This window comes from Sinocyclocheilus grahami, unplaced genomic scaffold, assembly GCF_001515645.1.
Source record: "Sinocyclocheilus grahami isolate Dianchi unplaced genomic scaffold, SAMN03320097.WGS_v1.1 scaffold647.1, whole genome shotgun sequence".
NCBI classification, from domain to species: Eukaryota; Metazoa; Chordata; class Actinopteri; order Cypriniformes; family Cyprinidae; genus Sinocyclocheilus; species Sinocyclocheilus grahami.
Genome location: NW_015505826.1, coordinates 462,915 through 477,914, shown reverse-complemented (window position 1 = coordinate 477,914; position 15,000 = coordinate 462,915). Strand labels below are relative to the sequence as shown.

At 40.9% G+C, this 15,000-nt stretch overlaps 1 protein-coding gene across 2 annotated transcripts in view; it reads left to right on the top strand.

The window, feature by feature from the left end:
• Nucleotides 1-13,217, top strand: part of zeb2b (zinc finger E-box binding homeobox 2b) — a 78,548-nt gene extending 65,331 nt beyond the window's left edge. Inside the window, exons 5-10 of one of the 2 annotated variants that reach the window (XM_016242181.1) lie at nt 305-499; nt 1,852-2,066; nt 4,110-4,218; nt 4,441-6,437; nt 7,960-8,062; nt 11,533-13,217. In XM_016242181.1, coding sequence (XP_016097667.1) covers nt 305-499; nt 1,852-2,066; nt 4,110-4,218; nt 4,441-6,437; nt 7,960-8,062; nt 11,533-12,092 — 3,179 coding nt within the window. In that variant the 3' untranslated portion in view covers nt 12,093-13,217. Of the gene's footprint in view, nt 1-304; nt 500-1,851; nt 2,067-4,109; nt 4,219-4,440; nt 6,438-7,959; nt 8,141-11,532 lie in introns of both variants that reach the window. The other variant, XM_016242180.1, reaches the window with a different exon arrangement.
• Nucleotides 13,218-15,000: the final 1,783 nt, after the last annotated feature.

The window sequence follows — 15,000 nt, the reverse complement described above, 5'->3', positions numbered from 1 at the left end:
ATTTAAAAGTAGAAAAAAAGGGTTTATCGTTAAAAAGCTTTTCCACAATTCCAATGGTTCTCCTGTTAGATTAAGTCATATTTCTTATTTTAGTGTCTATTAGGTGGCTAGATAAGGCAGTAATTTAGACGTATCCCTCCTAGAACATTTCTCTAATGTTCCTGCATTCTTTTGATCACAGCTGCTGCCGCAGGCTTGCGTCACCTTCCAATGCTCCATATTTTTCTCATGCAAGCAAGAATCCAGGTTTTATTTAAACACACTCTCTCTCGCTCTCTCTGTGTGTGTGTGTGTGTGTTTCTAGTGAAGAGCGTACACTGCGCTACTGAGTTTGAGGATTTCTTCCGGAAGCGTAAACTGGTGGACAGTGAAAGTCATGTGGTCAGCATTGCCGAATACCTCCAGAGAGGAGACACAGCCATCATCTACCCCGAAGCACCGGAGGAACTCTCCCGTTCCCGCCTCGCCACGCCCGAAGCCAACGGACACGAGGAGAACGGTGAGAATGCCCAGCAGCTGCTGCCGCCGTCTGATTGGCTGCATGCCGCAGTGTTTACCTTTAGTGCAGCTGTCCGAGTGGTGAAATCATAAACCTGAAATTTCCCGTCCTGAGGGGGGCAGCCGCATACCTCGATTATGAAGAACGTGTGAAAAATTAGACGTGCGAGCCACCAGAAGCGATTACAACGGAGAGAACACAACTGGCCCCCAAACGGCATCAGCAAACTCACTGTGTTTGGGTTTAAACCATTGTAAACAACTGCTTTTAGCCAGTTAGGGTTAGTAGCAGTTTATTCCGACACAATCCAAAGAAGTCCAGGCCAATTGTGAGGCTCCCATCTGCTTCTGTTTCAAGACCCGGATTTAATTTTGAACGCCAAGTGGCGACCCATATACAAAACCCATAATGTTACCATAAACTGCATAGAACCAACACAAATACAATTTTAATAGAAGAATGCTTGGTAACACTTGATGCATTTATGCATAATGCATGTTCATAAGGTACGTTATAAAGTATGATATTTATTTTTTCAGAAATAACCTAAATATTTGCAGATTCCTTGTTACAGTGCAATACAATGTTCTAATGCATAATACTTTCTAAAGGTGTAAAACAAATAGGTAAGGATAATAAATCTGTGGTTATAATTATTCATGAGATCATACAGTGTATTATGAGGTGCATTACAGGGCATAATTAATGCATTACAATTATTGTATGATGCATTATATACAAAGGCTTCAAGTAAAGTGTTAACATATGTTTTTATATTAATATTAAAGAGCAAATGTAGCTAGTGGCAGAAACAATTCTCATATTTGCAGATATCATATAAATAAAACCGACTACATTTATTTCCAACTTAGTTTTATTATTGATTTATAGTTAATTTTGAACAATATTTACTGAAAAAAAAATTTTGCATTTTCCATTCCCAAAAGGGTCAGTGGATATTGAATTTGACCTGTTTTTTTTAATTATTGGCCGATGCCATCATCTTTAAATGGCTAAACATCTTCCAAATTATGGGCCTGGCTAATCTGACATGTCTGTCACTAGCATGTTCCCACTTTAGGAGTGTAAAATAGTTTAAAACATGAATGTGTTATATTTCTTCACCTAAAGCCCACGAGCAAAACTCAGCGAATTGTGTGAATTCGAATGCACCTACTGTGTGTTCATGCATTGGCGTGAGTGCGTGTTTGGGTGGCAGTGCCAACTTTGATGGCGTCACACAGTGGAGCAGATTGTACAGATACCTCCTCGTACCACCCTGGGCACAGCGCCCATTCGCTGCCATTGATTTGCTGACCTTTTGGCCCACTGCCCCTCTCTCTCTGCTGCAGACCTGCCACCTGGAACTCCAGATGCTTTCGCCCAACTGTTGACCTGCCCCTACTGCGACCGGGGTTACAAACGCTTGACTTCCCTAAAGGAACACATCAAGTACCGGCACGAGAAAAACGAGGAGAACTTCGCCTGCCCTCTGTGCAGCTACACGTTTGGTTACCGCACTCAGCTGGAGAGACATATGGCCACACACAAGCCAGGACGAGATCAGGTGAGCCACACTTCCTCTCTCGCTCTCTCTCTATCTAATGTGCTGTATTCCCTCGGAGAAAAGATATAATTTTGATTGTCAATCATTATTAATTTTTCATGCCATTTTGAAGATGCAGATCTTTTAATGGTTATAGCCTTAATTGAGGTCTAAATGGTTTTTTGATGGCCTGCTCTGATATGATTCTGCAGTCTTATATTCACGATCGAATGACTATGTTAATTTCCAATTTCGAAATGTATCCGCTCTTTAGGTTTTCTTTTTTATGTTCTTTAAAAATCAGTTTCTCTGCGGTGACAGAGTAACACATCATAATTTCCACGTGCGTAAATGATAAACGTGAGCCGAGCACTCAGCGTTTTATTTCTTAACAATCTGTTGCAGCATTATTTACATACATTATATGGGTTGTTGTGGCTTTCGTGTCAGATATAAGACGCATTCGCCTGTATAAACAGGTAGATACACTGCATCTCCTCTTGTAAATAAAGCAGGTCTATGTAATGCAACGTGATACGTGGATCTCTCTAGTGACTGAACCACTTAAAACGTATCTTTACGGCTCAAAGAGGACATCAGACTCGCTCCTGTAATCATCCGAGATGAGGTACAGCAGCTCTTTTATCTCTCAGACATGACGTTCTGACTAGAACAGAATGATTTGATACACGACGAGCTGCCAACTTCTTCACCTGATGCCACGGGCCGCTCGAAACATGAACAGATGGCCCATTCTGCACCCGTGACCTCTCTAATCCACAAATTACTTCCTATTTGTTGGTCTTTGTTTGTGCGCTTCATCTTGAAAGACTTTCCTGTTGAAAATTTGCAGTTGTCTGAAAATCCGATGGCCATTGAAATCAGTCCGTGATGCGCAGTAGAGCGCTCTACATGTGTACGTGACTCTAGTTTACCGATACTTGCTAAGCCCAATAAAATACAAATACCCAATCAAATGCCCCTCCCACATCATGCTTGACACACTTAGTGCAAATGCATCACACCGGGCGGAAAAATCCCTCTCCTCTCGCTGCTGCCAGTCACAATTAGGTAGACGGAGTGACTGTATCACATCGAGGGTGATGGTGGGACTAAAACCTGCCTCCATCCTCAGAGGGAAGGTAGGGGCGTAAAGCAGCTGTTGCTGTTTGTTTATGCGACTCAGCAACATATGAGCGAATGGTGGGGTCCCTCCCCACCGTGGGCCGCCTTGCTCCCCGCTTGATGTTTGAAGGTTGCCGCTGTTTGAACAATCCTCCCTGTGTCCTGTGCTTTATGCCATCTGTCTCCAGCGGAATGCGGGCCTCTCTCTCTCCCCACCAGTTGTCGGAGCCGATCATGGGCGGCACTCACAGGCCTTTTGTGTTCCTATGCCCGTTCGACATACTCACCTCCCACTCTGAATTAATTGTGCTCGCCTGGTGCGCTTTCTGCTTCTCTGCACTGACGCCTGTATTGTTGTTGATGTTATTGTTATTATATTTTGATTTTCGAGGCTCTGCTTTGAATTGCAAATGCGAGGGGCGCAGCGCTCATGTTCTACCTTTGAACAGCAAATTAAGTGCCTGCCTACGAGCCGCATTCACGCATTATTAAAGAGACGTTTGAAGCCTTTAAACAGTCTACAAATTTGTGTCCAATTATAAAATTGCAACATTTATGCGAGTCCACCTTTTTGCGTAATGATCTCTTTGCACAGGTATCTGAAGGATGTGTTGGTTAAATATGCGTGATTTGTTTGGAACGATTATGCTAAATTAGATGAAGTGGATCATTTCTGTCTCCCTAATGAGGAAAAACATCTTAAAAATAGGATTCTTTTTGTTTCTTTTTTTTTCGCTGCCAATGCAGCATTTCTGGCTCTAGAATCAGGAAATGAAAAGGTATGAGATGCTCTGTTATCGCTGCTCAAATGCACCCAACCAAAGCAAGATGCTGCTTTACAACGGGAGCCATTTGGCCCGTCATAAAATTATTCACTGAAATCTTGCCTGTTGTGTGTTTGTGCAAGGGAAGCTCATGTGAATATTTTCTCATCCACAGCACCAGATACTCAACCAGGGTTCTGGCAACCGCAAGTTCAAATGCACCGAATGCGGCAAGGCCTTCAAATACAAACACCATCTAAAGGAGCACCTGCGGATACACAGTGGTACGTCGTTTTATTTATTTCATAACGCATTGCTTTAGCAAAGAATGTTCTTAATTCTACATCAGAATTAATGGGTTCTTTGTTTGCTTTGTCTCAGCAAAGATGTTTCATTAGATAAAGAGAGGGTACACACTCTTTACTTTGAAAGAAATGCAATCAGTGTTGATAAGAACATCTCTCACTTTTTGATGTGATCAAATTCTTTGTCTGTCTTCACTGTAGGTGAGAAGCCATACGAATGTCCAAACTGTAAGAAGAGATTCTCGCACTCCGGGTCCTACAGTTCACACATAAGCAGTAAGAAATGCATCGGACTGATCGCCATCAATGGCAGGGCGAGGAACAATATGAAGACGGGTTCATCTCCGACCTCTGCATCGTCCTCCCCAACGAACAACGCCATTTCACAGCTACGACACAAACTGGAGAATGGCAAACCACTCGGTTTGCAAGACCAGTCCAACCACCTCAACATCAAATCTGAACCATTGGACTTCAACGACTATAAGCTGATGATGGCCTCTCATGGCTACGGTACAGGCAGCCCCTTCCTCAATGGTGGTATGAGGGGAGGCAGCCCACTGGGCATTCATAACTCCCATAATCCCCTTCAGCACCTGGGCATGGGGATGGAGGGGCAAATGCTGGGATACCCATCACTGGGAAACAACCTGAGCGAGGTTCAGAGGGTCCTGCAGATTGTGGACAACACAGTTTGTCGACAAAAGATGGACTACAAGCCAGAGGAGATCTCCAAGTTGAAGGCTTACATGAAGGAGTTGGGTTCCCAAATAGAGGAACAGAAGCAAGGGCTCACCTCTCCAGGTGGACCCCAGAATACTCTTCCACTCATCAATCACAACGGTGCCACAAAGAGCATCATAGACTACACACTTGAGAAGGTCAACGAAGCCAAAGCCTGCCTTCAGAGCTTGACTACGGACTCTAAGAGGCAAATAAGCAATATCAAGAAAGAGAAGGCAAATCATATGCTAGATATAGGTATAGAGGACAAAACGCATGAGAATAATAATCTAATGTTTACACCCTTCTCCTGCCAATATTGCAAAGAGACCTTCCCTGGCCCCATTCCCCTGCACCAGCACGAGCGCTACCTTTGCAAGATGAATGAGGAAATCAAGGCCGTGCTTCAGCCCGCTCAGAATGCCTCGACCAACAAAACTGGCTTGTTTGCTGAGAAACATGTCCTCTTGCATCCCTCCGTCATTCCCGAGAAGGGCGTCAACTGCCCTATCAGTCCCTACAAGGACCACATGTCAGTGCTGAAAGCTTATTTCGCCATGAACATGGAGCCCAACTCAGAAGAACTACTGAAAATCTCCATAGCAGTCGGCCTTCCGCAGGAGTTTGTGAAAGAGTGGTTTGAGCAAAGGAAAGTCTTTCAGTATGCTAATTCCAGGACTCCTCCTTTAGACAGGAACCACGTGGAATCTGGTCATCCAGTCTCCGTTCACACGCCCACTAAAGACTCGTTAGGCATCCGGTCTCCGATGTCCCTGGTCAAAGGTACTGATCACATCACATCCCCATCCATCCTCGAGCTTCATAACAACATTAACAACTACGACACCCCACTCAGGCTCTCCAAAACCCCTCAGTTCTCCAACCACAAGCCGCTCAGGGATAAGCTGGGCCACTCCAGAAGCAACACGCCATCTCCTCTAAACTTGTCATCTGCCTCCTCCAAAAACTCCCACACTAGCTCTTACACACCCAACAGCTTCACCTCTGAGGACCTGCAGGCTGAACCTCTTGACCTCTCGTTGCCAAAGCTCATGAAAGAGTCAAAGCACATCTTGACTATGAAAAGCCGACCCAAGCTAAACAGCACCCCCACTGACCATAACCACGTCATGACACTCCGCGAGCATGCAGACGAGCCGCTCAACTTGGCTTATCTCTCTAAGGAGTTTGGCAGCCCCAATGCAAACAGCAATCTGAACAAAAGCTCGAGCCCCATGTTTGGTCTGAACCCCTTCACTGCCAAACCCCTGTACACTTCCCTCCCGCCCCAAAGTGCATTTCCTCCCCCTACGTTCATGCCTCCGGTCCAAGCCAGTCTCCCGGGGCTGAGACCCTACCCCAGCCTTGACCAGATAAGCTTCTTGCCGCACATGGCCTACACGTACGCGGCAGGCGCGGCCAGCTTCGCCGAGATGCAGCAGAGGAGAAAATACCAGCGGAAGCCAGGGTTCCAGGTAAATAACAGACTCGCTGTTTCATAAACCCTCAGGCCTTGTGTTTATATTTTCTATCCCTCTGGTGAGTGGCGCTCGGCTTCATTCAGACACTAATTAAAAGCCACTCAGAGTGGGAGAGGGGAGCTCACCTCACGCCCAGCGGCGGATGAGGTGATGAAAGAGAACCGCGGTTCCTGTGGTAGATGTCAATGCCTCTAGTGCCATACGCTGGCTCTTTTAGTGGTAAAGGTTATGTTGCCAGTTCTTGAGTGGCTCGTCCAAGATACCGAGAGCAGGAAACATCGGTCTAGCATAGATGCGCCTGTGGCACCGCTGCTCTTTTTCCCATCTCAGGTGTGAAAAAAACCAGAGACATAGAGAATCAGTGAACCTTAGACATATCTCTTTATTTCTACCCCTTTTTTCCCTATATTTCTACAGCAAGAAAGGCTGAAATGAGCTTGAGCATAAAGATTAATAATGCACACTCCCCATGTTCATTACAGCTCAGCGCTGAGGGCTGTTTAACATCGGGGAAACCATTCTGATAAAAAAGTATTAATAATGTTTCCTATTCTAAGTTATTAAATTAGATTTTAAAAATACAGCTAAGGGCATTTAGCTCAAATTGATTGCGGAACGATAGCACAGAGCTTTTTAAAAGAGAGTGCGCAGAAGTATTGTCAGTCCAGAGCCGGCTGTCCTTAATGAGGGCATTGTCGCTGCAGTTTTGGCCATTTTGTGCCCCTCTTGATTTAATCATTACCGTTTGAAATTAGAGGACTGTGGCAATATTCCCTACTAAGACTCTCTCCTTATTGTTATTAGCTTCTAATGTAATATTTTTTTCCCCATTAATTTAAGTTTAAGCCTATCGGGGTAATCTCTGCTCAGATAAATACTGCGCTAACACCCTTTCATGTATGAAATTAAACCAAATTTGAATGCAAATATATGGAATAAGGTGTGATTAAGAAGAGAGAAAGGCCTCATTTGTAATATCCTGCCTTTACATGCTTTTTCAGGTCGCAAACATTTTAATATTAAATTCTTAAGACTCCTACTCCAGTTTTAGCTAAGAAATGCGTATCTTATTCATTTTTACATATTCAAATAAAAATAAAAAAAGAAGGAAAATCATGAAATACATAAATAGATTAAACAAGCAAGTTCTCTGTCATTTACAGTTTATTGATTATTTTATCTGGGTGTATAATTTATATTACAGTTCATTATGAACATATTTAATTATAAATAATCATTAAAATATTAATAAATTATATCATTAGATCATGTTGTTATTTTTATATCATATCACATCATATATCATATCACATTAATTTTGAATTGTAAATTATCATAATTGTAAGTAATTGATTCTGACACCAGCAGATTTTGTAAAAGTTTATTTTATTCTAATGCTTATCCATTTGTGATTTGTTATTTTTATTATCGTTGCACTGTAGAGTGAACCACATTGTGTGATGACAATAAAAATAATACTAAACTCAAGGAGCTAACGGTCGCCGTCTCTTTCCAGAGCGAGCTTCTCGACGGGCCGGCAGATTATCTGAGCAGTCTAGATGATATGGCCGACCCCGAGGCCTGTCTGTCCAGGAAGAAGATTAAGAAAACAGAAAGTGGTATGTACGCGTGTGACCTTTGCGACAAAACATTCCAGAAGAGCAGTTCCCTCCTCAGACACAAATATGAACACACAGGTATATATACTGTTCTAGACACCATCATTTAATAACTGTCTGTCTAACTCCAGAATATTCACGCTGCTTCTTGCTTTCTTTCTTTCGCTCTGTCTTTTTCCACTACCTTAATCATGTTTTCTTTTTTTTTCTTTTTTAGTAAAAACCAACATGTTTCTCTCCTGTTGACAGTCAGTGAGAGGATTTGTAAATGTAATTAATGTGGCAAAAACATGACACTGACATTGCACTAAATTAAGAAAATATTTAAGCAAAATTAAACAGTTAGAAAAAACACACAAACAAGAAGCTGGACTGAATACTTTTTTGGAATTGTCTGGGAGTGAACGGGAGCATGAACCTTTGACCTTTGCACTGTTAGTAGAGGCTACATTCACACCACACATTTATTTATTATTTATTAATTTACAGAATTGATTTTGGATGGTTGTATGAACAGGGAAAATTACATTTCAAATGTGAAAAAAATAAAATAAAATAAACTGGCAACATTTTTGCTAAATGACTTCATGTGACATTTTTAGGTTGTAAATGTGTTTTTATATTTGTTTATGCCAGTGTAACTTAACAGTTGTCATAACTGCATGCTTGATTTACCCTTGCAATTAATATAATGCATTCACTGTGTTAATTATTACACATAAAAATGCAGCAATATACTTACATTTATACTTGTATTTTGATTTACATTAGATATAAAATTGTCAGGGTCACATCTTTGAACAGTAACAATATAAATAGAATAGAGAATGCAAATAAAGATACTTTTTCTAATTTAATTTTGAAATAAAATATGACAAAAATGTGAAATGTGTTGCCTAAATCAGGATTGGACACTTTCGGTGTGAATGTAGCCTGACAGCATGTGTACACTGGTTCTTTAACACTGATCAATCCGCTGTAAGCTTGAGGCTACGCTTTTATTGAAATTAATAATTTTCAACAGAAAATTGATTTAGCATGGGCTATCTTAGAACCAATAAAATTATAATACAAAATGTTTTATAAAACTGCATAGGGTTAAAAACACAATATGATTTAAATAAAAAAAAAGGCAGAGACCAGAGACATCAAGAATTAAATTCATAGAATAAAATTAATTCCACACATATAAGGGTTTGCAAGTAAAATAATAGTTTTTCGGAAGGATGGGAGAATAAAGTGGTTGGAGCAGCTCTGCAGCTCTTTAGAAATATAAACGGAGCATCTGTCCGCTGAAAGCAACTCTAGACAGCGTCATTGATTATAAAGGGAGCGATTTAGTTTTGATGCATTGTGATGTGCAACTCATGCCCGCTGTAGACATGGAGTTAAGGTCACATTCTATTCCAGAGACCAGCCAGTGTGAATAAAAGAGTGAAATAAAAGTGAATTAGAGGAGGAGAGTAACTGCGCACACACACACACACACTCTCTCTCTCTCTCACACACACACACACACACACACACTCTCTCTCTCTCTCGCTCTCACACACACACACACACACACACACACTCTCTCTCTCTCTCTCTCACACACACACACACACACACACACAGTTTCTTTCTCTTGATTGCATCACCGTTTACAGTCAGTCTGGAAGGACATGGGAATGAATCCACTGACGTGAATACAACTATTTAATTTCTCTCTCTCTCTCTCTCTCTCTCTCTCTCTCTCTCTCGCTCTCTCTCTCTCTCTCTGCGAGTGGGTGATCGTGTATTACGGCGGTGCATTCCTGTGCTGTTTGCGGTCAGCTCTTGGCCAGTTACATGTGTCAGTAAATGTAAAGTTCAGACTAGGACTGATGTAGCATATCAGTGTAATGTCAGACTAAGCAATACAACATAAACAATTATGTCTTATATAATATGTTTCTACCTCAATAAAAATTATATTCAATATGCATTCTGATATTTAAGTATTTGTTTTCCAATCAGATAAATCATTAACTTAAGGGTATATTTTAAATGTTTAATGCAAGCAGTGCATTTCTGAAAAATATAGTTAAAATAATCAATGCATGTTTTTTCACTTTCATTTATATACGACTGTATAACGATCTGTAGTAATACAACGCAGTATTTGCATCGTCTTTTTAATAAATTATTTAATATATGAAAAATGCTACAGGAGTGTTTTGAATCAGTTCATTTAAATTAATACAAATAATTTACAAATAAATAATGTATATTTAATATATTTAAAGAAAGTTAATTGTCAAATATGAAGTGCATTAAAATGAACACAATGTTGCATAATTTTATATTGCCTTCAAAATCATCACAAATATTCAATATATCGCCCACAACTAGTTCACAACATGCACATTACTATTTAAATGCTAATGTAATGCATGCAAATTGTTTTTATTAAGAGCAATATTTACCCCCTACAGTTGATTTTCATTGGATTTTCAGGGGAAAATATTAAATGAATAAATAAAAAATACAGAGCATGGTGCATGTCAACTGTGAATCAACTAATAATAAAAAAGCACAATTACACTATTTGACTTATTACAAAAATGATATTTGAATAATTATGGATGTTCATTTTGCAATCAAAAAGCATAAAATGCAAAAGTGATGCACAAATATTATAGCACATAAACATTAAGCTAGAATACATTTTGCATAACTTTCATGAAAAAAGCATATCATGTGCATATTGAACATCAGTCACCTCTGAGAGCGTGAATACAGATATCTGACAGCTACAGGTCACTCGACTGGCCTAGAGGAGAGTATGATGGAATATAGCAAATATTACATAAAACCCCAGCAATTAAATATCTAGGGGAAATCTGTCACTTTCGGTGGCTTTTTTTATTTATTTATTTTTGGCCTCGAGCACCTGTTAAATTCTGACCGCAGCGTCTCCCCTCGCTCCTTCACTCTTTCATTCATGCCATCCATCCCTCTCTTTCAGCTCTTGTCGCCCCGGGTCTTTTCTCGTGACGTCAGGCGGTGACATGTCACCTCACGCGTCATGCAGCACACAACAGCATCTCAGTCTCCAAACGACAGAAAAAGAGTTACGCAGCAGGAATCCGCCAGCGCATTTCACTCTATGTGTTTGTTCCTGCGCTCCAGCTCTGTGTGTTTGTTTGGTTTGCGCTGGTTTATTTATGTTGCAGTGTTGTAGCGCTTGGGCCCTGCGCTGCCTCACCGCTTCACGCTTCACTTCTGTGAGGGAATGTTACAGAGTAAATACACAAACGAGACGGCGGCGCGTCAAGCAGAACCAGAGCAGGCAAACATTCATAACACTGGATTATTTTGGCTCGTTTTCATCGGAACCCTTTTATTTGGTGTTTATTTTGGTTAGCGTGCAAGATCTGGTGTGTGTTTGTGAGGAGTGCATATCCGCTCGCTCACCGCGTGCAATCTGTCGTTGTGTGTTTCCGCAGGTAAACGGCCACACCAGTGTCAGATCTGCAAGAAAGCGTTTAAACACAAGCATCATCTGATTGAACACAGCCGCCTGCACTCCGGAGAGAAGCCCTACCAGTGCGACAAATGCGGCAAGCGCTTCTCGCACTCGGGCTCGTACTCGCAGCACATGAACCACAGATACTCGTACTGCAAGAGAGAGGCGGAGGAGCGCGAGGCGGCCGAGCGAGAAGCCCGAGAGAAGGGTCACCTGGAGCCCACGGAGCTGCTGCTAAACCGGGCATACCTGCAGGGCATCGCTCCACCCGGATACCCAGAGCATACACCAGAGCCTATCCTGAGGGACGGCCTGAACGGGAGCATTCGGGAGCGACTCAAGGAGGTGGAAGGAGCGTTCGTGAAGATGGGCCGGCGAGACGAGGAGTTCGAGGAGGAGGAAGAGGAGAGCGAAAACAAAAGCATGGACACCGACGGGGACACCATGAGGGACGAGGAGGAAAACGGCGAGCACTCGATGGACGAGAGCTCCGTGGACGGCAAAACTGAATCCAAATGGGATCCCGAGGATGTGGTGTAGCTGTTCGCTTGGGGGATGGGTCGTCTGCGAAGCTGCATTATGCAAAAATATAAAAAATAAATGAAGTTTTACAAATTGTACAGTATTAAGGCCTAAAGTATGTGTGGTGCTACCATCCTAAAATCACGTGTTCCATAGTATTTATAGCACAAACTAGTAACTTGTACAAAAATTGCACTCTGCTTCTATAATCCCTACGAGAATAATGAAATTATTTGCTGATGTATATTTATACAGTGTTAAAAAGGGGTGCAGGGGATCAGTATTTAATGCGTTTTTTTCTGCCCTCGCCACACACTCTTTTAGGCCGAATTCACGTGAAGGACCGTAACAGTATTCCGTTTGCTTTGACGATTTCGAGTCTTAAAGAGACTGTTTAGAGAGAGAACGATCATTCGACCGGGACAGACGACGGATGGACTGAGCCTTTGGAAGGTTGTTGCCTTATATGCAAACTTGTTAATCAGCGCGTTTCTAAAGTGCCAACCCTGTTCAGTATTAGAGGAGAGCGACGCGAGCCGTCTCTCTCTGTCTCTCTCCGATCAGCACGATCTCTCTGTTAGCACAGCAGCTCTTTAGTTTACAACGACGTTTGTGCAATTTCGTTCTCAGTATTACACCAAACCGTTTTGCAATGACAGCATTGCATCCTTTTATTTGTAGGTTTAAATGACATCTTATTTATGTGGCCCATTTTGTATCTCCTGATTTTATTTATTTCATACTGTACAGTACAGTATTATAGTTCTTCAATAAATAGATCTATTTTAGTAAAATGGAAGCTGGAGTTGATGAGAGCATTTATTGTGTTTTGAAACATTAATTGTGAAATGCAAATTTTCGATTTCATTTCAGTTCATTGTTTTTGTTCTTTTACTTTCCATTTACTGGAAATTCCAAAATTTGGGAACTTTTGATACAACATTGTGAGAACACTGTATTTTCAACTGAAAGAAGAAAAAAAGAGATCCACATGTCTTTTGTTGAAGTGGAACAGGGACAGTTGAAATTTAATGTATGATAATATCATGACTGAAAACACACGAATCTTTCCTGAATTGTCTTTGTAAGAGTATTATGGATTTTAATTAATTTCTCTTGGAAATGACTATGCTCAAATAAAAGTAGCCAAATTAAAGAACTTTTCAAGAACGTGTGTGAATGTGAGTGAGCGTGTGTGGACTGAATTATCATACGTCGTCCATATATTCATGTGTTTTTGTTTTAGAGGACACTTCAGTTCTGGCTTTGACTCTATGAGAGCGGCGGAAATCTCACCTTTCAAAGGTGATTCTCAGGCTCCGTCATTAGATATTCCTACAACTTCACAGCCGATGAAGGTCAAGCGGGTTTTCAATGAACTCTTCAGAAAAAGAGCAGAGAACCTGTCGAACAAAGCGAGAGCGAGACAGACAGAGAGACAGAGAGACAGCTTAAAGTGTCTTGAGTTCCTACAGCATATGCATATGAAAGCACAGATCAAACGCTCTCACACACACACACACACACACACACACACTCTCGCTTCTGATCAATTGAGTTTGCAAATGACAAAAAAAGAGGAATACAACGTCTATTAACTAAACGATCTATTCAGTTTTTCAGTTTCATCTTTGGCATATTGAGAGGATAATTAAAGTAGAATTTAAACTGTGGTTAATAATAATAATAATAATACTTATAACTTATTTTTTTGTTTAATATTTATGCTAAAATGGCATATACATAGAGGAGAACTGTCGCAGTTTAGTCCAGTGAATATTTATCATGGTGGTTTATTTTTAAAAATCAATTCCTGTATAAACAAACCACATATATATATATATAAAAAATAAAACTTTGCAGCAGAATTATTTCTCATAAAAGTGTAAAAAAAAAAAAAAAGTGTAAAATTACAACATACATGCCAATTTGCCTGAAGAAGTGTGACATTTATGGGGGAAAAACTGCACAGTTCTACCAAAAAAAGTGTTATTGGAGTTGAGTTTGAAATGTCTAAAAAACAAACAAACAAACAAAAGCAAGACTCAAGCTGTGAACAACGTTGACAGCTAGTCCTGGTCTTCCCCATACAGTATATCTGTACTAACACACATCATTAGGATACATAAGGAGTTTTGTGCCTCAGGTTATAGTTCAGTGTGACATATTTGGCAGCTATAGTGTGTTTCTGATATAAATTTCATTTGTTCATTATAACAAAAATAAATAAAAAAGAAGTAATGATTCCAGCAGTGTAATATCAGCCAGTTCCTATATTTGTCTAGAACAGCTTTCCAATGTTGACTCTTTTTTTGAAGGATGTGCGTTTCTGTTGTTTTCAGCTGTTGTTGATATTTTTCACGTGTTTCATGTCTCTTGGAATATTAATTAATGATGATGAAGCAGCAGTGCGACACACATGAACACACATGAACACACACACATTTAACCCTCTGCTCAATGACGTCCACTGCAGTGGCTATAACTTAATAAGACATTCTAACCGTTCGGGGTGTGAAGTTACATCCAACCCACCATGACTGATGACCCTTACCCACTATTTATTTGGGCATTTTTGCTTTTATTTAGATTAGTCAAGATTCAGCTCCTTGCTTCCCACAGGGCTGTCGGCTCTGACAACCCTTACCTACATTTTTTATGTGACTCTACATGCCATTGTGTTACTTATTAATGACAACATGAGTTCAAAATGTCTGATGAGAAGGTGAATTACAGGGTTACTAAATATTACAAATGAAAGGCCTTAATAATTCTGTGAATCATTCAAACGACTCTGAACAGTCACACGGCCGCTCTGCTGCTCTTACAATGCATACGTGTGTGTGTGTGTGTGTGTCTGTGTGTGTGTGTGTGTGTGTGTGTGTGTGTGTGTGTGTGTGTGTGTTTGTGTTTGTTTGTGTCAGTG